Source organism: Littorina saxatilis, linkage group LG10 (assembly GCF_037325665.1).
Source record: "Littorina saxatilis isolate snail1 linkage group LG10, US_GU_Lsax_2.0, whole genome shotgun sequence".
In the NCBI taxonomy this organism is placed as follows: domain Eukaryota; kingdom Metazoa; phylum Mollusca; class Gastropoda; order Littorinimorpha; family Littorinidae; genus Littorina; species Littorina saxatilis.
Window position 1 is genome coordinate 15,789,786 of NC_090254.1, and position 7,033 is coordinate 15,796,818.

Sequence of the window (7,033 nt, forward strand, 5' to 3'; positions counted from 1 at the left end):
ATATGCATGCCGTAGGAAATTATTTTCTCACCTTCCCTCACAGGGTTTAGTTTATTTCGGAATCGTTTTGGGCCATAATCCGACGAATTTCGTGGCTGAAGCGAAGCGTTTTCGCGCTCCGATCTGGCGGCCATTGTATCGCGAACGTCCGCGAGAGTACGGAAGTGGTGAGTTCTGGGTAAAAATTCCGATGACGTCACAAGCAGTATTCATGGCAAAAGCAACTTTAGCTGCTGAACCTTACAGAGTCGCGCTACCCCAAAGTCAAGTATTTATGGGATTTTTTTTCTTTTCTTTATTGTCCCATCGCTGGGAAATTCGGGTCGCTTCCTCCCAGTGGAAAGCTAGCAACAACAAAGTCGCGCTACCCCAAAGTCAATGAATCTTTTAGATTTTTTTTTTCATTTCTTTATTGTCCCATCACATTCCACAACTTGGACACATACCACAACTTCGACACATTACCACGTCTTGGACACATACCACATCTTGGACAAATACCACAACTTGGACACAGACCATATCTTAGACGCATACCACAACTTGGACACATTACCACATCTTGGACATATACCACAACTTGGACACATACCGCAACTTGGACACATACCACAACTTGGACACATACCACATCTTGGACACATTCCACATCTTGGACACATACCACAACTTGGACACATACCACAACTTGGACACATACCACAACTTGGACACATTACCACATCTTGGACACATACCACAACTTGGACACATACCACATATTGGACATATACCACAACTTGGAAACATTCCACATCTAAGCTTGGACACATTCCACAACTTGGACACATTCCACAACTTGGACCACAAGCGCGACTCTGTTGCTGCTAAATTTTCACTGGGAGGAAGCGATCCGAATTCGCCAGCAATATAGGACAATAAAGAAATGAAAAAAGAAAGAAAAACAAATCTAATGGATCCCTTGACTTTGGGGTAGCGCGACTCTGTTGCTGCTAGCTTTCCACTGGGAGGAAGCGATCCGAATTTCCCAGCGATGGGGCAATAGACTGAATAGAGAAATGAATTTTGTTTAAGCCGCCATTAGAATAATGGGGCTTACTGGATTTGCTCTGTCTGTTTGTTTGTTTGTTTGAGGCGGGCGGGTGGTCAGTCGGTCGGTGTTTGTCAGGTAAGACTTGTATCTCTGGGTCAATTAAGCTCAAATTTCGTGAAATTGTTAGGAATAGGCTTTGTTTTTGTATGCAAAAAATTACATTCCTAACGGTAGTCAAACGGAAGATATTAGCTTTTAACGCTTTTACAAACCGAGCCAGGGGACGAAACCCACTGACATACTAATACGTGTGCGGGAATGTGCGGGAATTCCCGCAGGTTACTTCCCTTTCCCCTTTTTGGTTCACTGATCTATATTTTTAGATCAGTGTTTTGGTTTGGCAGCCGCCACGCTTTTGTTCAATTTCATTTTACGTGCTCCGATATTTGGATGCTTCGTTGGGCGGTAACAGTGGAGTTTGTTTTATTGGTGTGTGTGGTTCCGTGGTACGGACTCGTTTGCCAAATAATGTTTTGGTCTTATGTTATTACTAGCATTTTGGGCCCGGCTTCGCTCGGGTTTGTTTGTTTGTTTGTTTGCTTAATGCCCAGCCGACCACGAAGGGCCATATCAGGGCGGTGCTGCTTTGACATTTAACGTCATCCACACACAAGACAGAAGTCGCAGCACAGGCTTCATGTCTCACCCAGTCACATTATTCTGACACCGGACCAACCCTAGCACTAACCCCATAATGCCGGACGCCAGGCGGAGCAGCCACTAAATTGCCAATTTTAAAGTCTTAGGTTCGAACCCACGACCTCCCGATCACGGGGCGGACGCTTTACCACTAGGCCAACCGTGCCGGTCTTCGCTCGGGAGTTTCTCACTTCGACTCTATATATTCTATAAGAATCAGACAGTGTAAAAGTATTACCATCAACATACTCAGTTTGCTGAAAAATAACTTTGATTTGAGTTATCTCCCTTCCTTAGGAACGTTTTACCGTCGCGATATAACCTTGAACGGTTGAAAACGACGCTAAACACCAAATAAAGAAGGAAAGAAAGAAAGGAACGTTTTAGAAGATAGTAGAGATTCAGGGCCCAGCTTCGCCCGGGGTGGCCTCAAAAGCATTTGAAGGCATGTGCTGCCCACTGAGAGTGTCACAATATATATTCAATTCCTAATTACATGTTTTTTTTGGAATGAGTTACCTCCCTTTCTTGTTTCTATTTGGATGGCGTGGGTTGTGTAGAAGGATACTTTTTATGTGCGTTGGAGTATTAAGCTGAAGCGTCATAGCGGTTTGTTGGTACCCTATCTGCAGCCAATCATACGTCACCCCAACAGCAGCCATGACAGTCGTGTTGGTCTGGGGCGCCGCGCTCTTCCTGCTGACGAACATCGTCTCGGTCAGCCCAGCTCCCCTCACCGACGCTCCGTGGGGACAGATACGAGGGGTCTCGGTAAGTTCGGGCGACGATTCCTACAGCGCTTACTTGGCCATCCCTTACGCTCTACCCCCTGTAGGAGGAAGGAGGTTCGCCAAGCCCGTACCCCACCCTGGGCCTGGGCCTGGGCAGGTGCACGAGGCCGTTGCGCCGGGGGCAGTGTGTCCGCAGCTGGATCCTTTCTTTCAAGGGATGTTCAGCGAGGACTGCCTGACGCTGGACGTGTACGTCCCTACTGAACTCGAGGGTGAGTACTGGGGCGTTTTGTTTTTTTGTTTTTTTAGTTTTTTTTAGTTTGCCATGCACATCTTTGTGGGCTTTTAAGTCATTGTCTCCCAGGTACGGATATATCAGTTCTTGTGGTTTATTCAACCCCTGAGCGATCGTGGACCCGTGTAATTCCACTTTCCTTTTTTTCAAAATGTTGTCGTCAGTTTGTGATTTCAATGCGACTCGCTGTATATAATTGTGTACCTCTGAATCTAAAATGCAACAAACGACTGCGAGTCACACGAACTTATCGGCGGCGGTAGACTTCACAGAAAGCAGCGACATGCAGAAAATTCGTTTGCTTGGGCAAACATGACCTTGCGTGATCTGCTTCCGGGCTCCTTTCACAACTTCGAATTGTACTGATCTTGTCTTGATGAAAAAAATAATTCTTTTATGAGTTAAGAATGTTTGTCTTACATGCTGTCAATGTATTATTTAGATTTTAAAACTTAGTTTCAGCGCCAAAACGAGGCTTCCGATTTGTTTTATAGTAAATCCGGCTGGCAATGCAAAAATACATGCTTAATAATATTAATAATAAATGAGCATTTATATAGCGCAACATCATAACTTTACAATTATGCTCTTTGCGCTTGACACATTTAAAATTAAAACACAGTTATACAAGCATTTACATCTACATTCATAGTCAACAACGCTTAATTAAAAGCATACACCTTCAAACATACATTACAAAAGATTCTTCCACTAACTAAGTAATAAAAACATGAATAAAATAGGTGGTGAAAAATCACTAAAACAACAAATAACACTACATGTAGCCTACTGATGGACTGAGAAAACAAAATCAGGGGTTGTATTTCCTCAAGAGGTGCGTTTTAAGTGCTCGTTTGAATGCTTGGGGTGACTGAGAGTGGCGGATGTGAAAGGGGAGAGAATTCCATTGTGTGGGTGCGCAGAAAGTAAAAGTGCGTTGTCCGTATGTTTTGGTTTTGGTGTGTGGAATGGTAAATATGCGACAGTCAGAAGAGGAACGGAGTTGTCTTGCTGGAGAATAGACGGTGGGGAGTTCAGAGAAGTAAGCAGGAGACGAGCCAGAAAAGAAGCTAAAGCAGAGGGTGGACAGTTTGCTTGCTCTTCATCAATCAATCAATATGAGGCTTACATCGCGTGTATTCCGTGGGTACAGTTCTAAGCGCAGGGATTTTTATTTTTTTAATTTTTTTTATGCAATTTATATCGCGCACATATTCAAGGCGCAAGGATGTATGATTTATGCCGTGTGAGATGGAATCTTTTTACACAATACATCACGCATTCACATCGGCCAGCAGATCGCAGCCATTTCTGCGCATATCCTACTTTTCACGGCCTATTATTCCAAGTCACATGGTTATTTGGGTGGACATTTTTATCTATGCCTTTACAATTTTGCCAGGAAAGACCCTTTTGTCAATCGTGGGATCTTTAACGTGCACACCCCAATGTAGTGTACACGAAGGGACCTCGGTTTTTTGTCTCATCTAAAAGACTAGCACTTGAACCCACCACCTAGGTTAGGAAAGGGGGGAGAAAATTGCTAACGCCCTGACCCAGGGTCGAACTCGCAACCTCTCGCTTCCGAGCACAAGTGCGTTACCACTCGGCCACCCAGTCCATGGAGGGCGCCTAGAATGTTAAAACGAAAGGGTGTTTGTACTGTGTGTAAAAGCCTGACAGTGTTTGTGACCAGAACCTGATGGTTTACGGGAGGCATAGTGAGGCTTTAAGGTTGTCTCTATACATATGATATAAGGTGAACTATAAATATCCTCTACACACTTGCGATACAAAAAACGGCAAATTGTGCTGGAAAACTTATATTGGCAATCAAATTCAACAACTTGAACCAAACCTTTAACATTCTATTTTTTTGCCTAATTTCAGATGGGTTCTGTCCGATTTCACCATAAACCATATTGCTAGGAGTTGACTTACCCAACTTCAAAATAATTTTATAAAATCGTAATTGCAATCTTGAGGCTAACTTTAACATACTAGGACACACTACTTCGCATCCATACAATACAATTGGCACAATCATCCTGTCAAACAGTTCTAACTGAATATCTAAAGGTAACATTGATTTTTGACATCTTTTCAATAAACCAAACATAGCCCTTGAGGCTGTATCGTATAAACAAAAATTGGGGCTACATTAAATGTGTTATTATAATTCATATACAATCCTAAACATTTATAGCCAAAACTCACTTCTAATTTCTGACCAGCATAATCAAAAGTGGGAATATTTCGTATTTTCCCTCGTGAAAATACTAATACTTTTGTCTTTCCTGAATTCAAGCGTAAATTCCAATGCTCGCAATTCTCAGAAAGTACATTTAACGCATGCTGCAATGCTTCTGCTGTTTCTGCCATTATAACTGTATCGTCAGCGTATAAGAAAACAAACATTTTGAATATCACCATTTCATCATCTAGCCTATATCCATATCAAGTTTTCTCACGTCACGGGCTAATGATGACAGGCCTTCGATCCTTTCTGACAAAAAGGTTTTCAAATCATTTAAATTGCGCAAGATAGAAAGAAATCTCGCTCTCATCGTAAGTAACCGACTTCCAAATTGGCTTTTAGCTCATGTGCAATTTCAAACAATTAGGGTTAACCCTAATTTCATTCGCTGTATTCACCCTCTCTGGATAACTAGCACATGTTGAAACAGTTGCAGAAACACAAAACTCAAAACCGTACGCTTTTTCTCTTCTTTTTTTGTTGCAATTTTGGCAGCGTTTGAGGTTAAAACGGACTAGTTTATGTCCACAGTCAAAGCTGTTATCACACAAAAATTGCTATATATGACAGCTAAGACTTTATTTGTTACATTTTGCATGTAATACCCATCGGCGTTCGACATGTTTTCGTCGTGATTTGCAGGGCCCACCTCCGTGCTTATCTACATTCATGGAGGTAGTTTTGCTTTTTGGGGTTCTCGGATCTTCACGCCTTCCGAGCTCGTCACAGAAAATGACGTCATCGTTGTCGTCATCCAATACCGTCTGGGAGCCTTGGGGTTCCTTTCTTCCGGCGATGACGCACTTCCTGGTAACTACGGCCTGTGGGACCAGAACCTCGCTATCCAATGGGTCAAGGACAACATCCGGGCATTCGGCGGCGATCCTGACAGCATGACCATATATGGGCAATCGGCTGGAGCTGTTAGTGTTGGACATCAGCTGCTGAGCCCTTACTCTAAAGGGTTATTCTCCAGGGCGATACTTCAGAGCGGGGTACCCCTTTCTGTCTGGGCTGTGAACGAAGACCCCTCACAGCCTTTCGATGAGCTTGCTCGTGCTGTCGGGTGTGTGGTAGATGCGTCCCAGGGAAAACGCACCGTTCTTGGCAGATCACGTTCGTGCCGAAAGATGAATATCGTGGCGTGTCTGAGGCAAGTGCCCGTGAACGAGCTATTGGTGATGTCTGTATTGCCTGTCCGCAGTGTTCGTTCCAGCGATATTCTCAAGTGGGTGAGTGGATTGCGTCAAGTAGGGAAAGGTGGTTCGTGGTCGCACGCGTGTGTGTGTGTGTGTGTGTGTGTGTGTGTGTGTGTGTGTGTGTGTGTGTGTGTGTGTGTGTGTGTGAGTATGATATTCTCGAGTAATCTTAAAGAGCTAAACAGATTGCATTCGGTGTTTAGGGTGTCAGCAACAATGCTTTTTACTTTGAAAATGACTGCATGATATACGTCTCGCTCTCTCTCTCTCTCTCTCTCTCTCTCTCTCTCTCTCTCTCTCTCTCTCTCTCTCTCTCTCTCTCTCTCTCTCTCTCTCTCTCTCTCTCTCTCTCTCTCTCTCTCTCTCTGTTCTTGTCTCGTATTGATCGAGCTACCCTCAATGGGCGATGGCCGGATGAAAAAAAGCATGTTTACATTGCTTATTCTGTTACCCTCGAAAAATCAAGTTCAATTCAATTCTCTCTCTCCTCTTATGTATAATGTGCTGCCATCGGCTCGTTTTCGTTTCATCCCCCTTTGTCTTCAGCTGCCAGTCGTCGACGGTGACTTCGTTCCCCGCAATCCTGCCGAACTTCTATGTGACGCCGACTACCTCACAGCCAATGACGTCATTTCTCGTGACGTAATGCTAGGCGTCAACAATGATGAAGACGGATACCTGCTTGACGCTATAAAGGGCACGATAGGTTTAGCCCAAGCGGTGAATCCTGGAGCGGATCTGACTGAACTGATAGAGCTTTTCTCCATAAGCAACAAGACAGAGAGAAATCTGATTAGGGAGGCTCTTCTCTACTACTTT

The 7,033-nt window shown here is 43.9% G+C and overlaps 1 protein-coding gene across 1 annotated transcript in view; it reads left to right on the plus strand.

Annotated features, from left to right (window-relative positions):
* Positions 1 to 2,368: 2,368 nt before the first annotated feature.
* LOC138978266 (neuroligin-4, X-linked-like) overlaps positions 2,369 to 7,033 on the plus strand; it is a gene marked incomplete in the record, with an annotated part of 5,734 nt that continues 1,069 nt past the window's right edge. Inside the window, 3 exon segments of the mRNA XM_070350933.1 lie at positions 2,369 to 2,735; positions 5,658 to 6,247; positions 6,761 to 7,033. Of these exon segments, the coding sequence (XP_070207034.1) occupies positions 2,393 to 2,735; positions 5,658 to 6,247; positions 6,761 to 7,033 (1,206 nt within the window).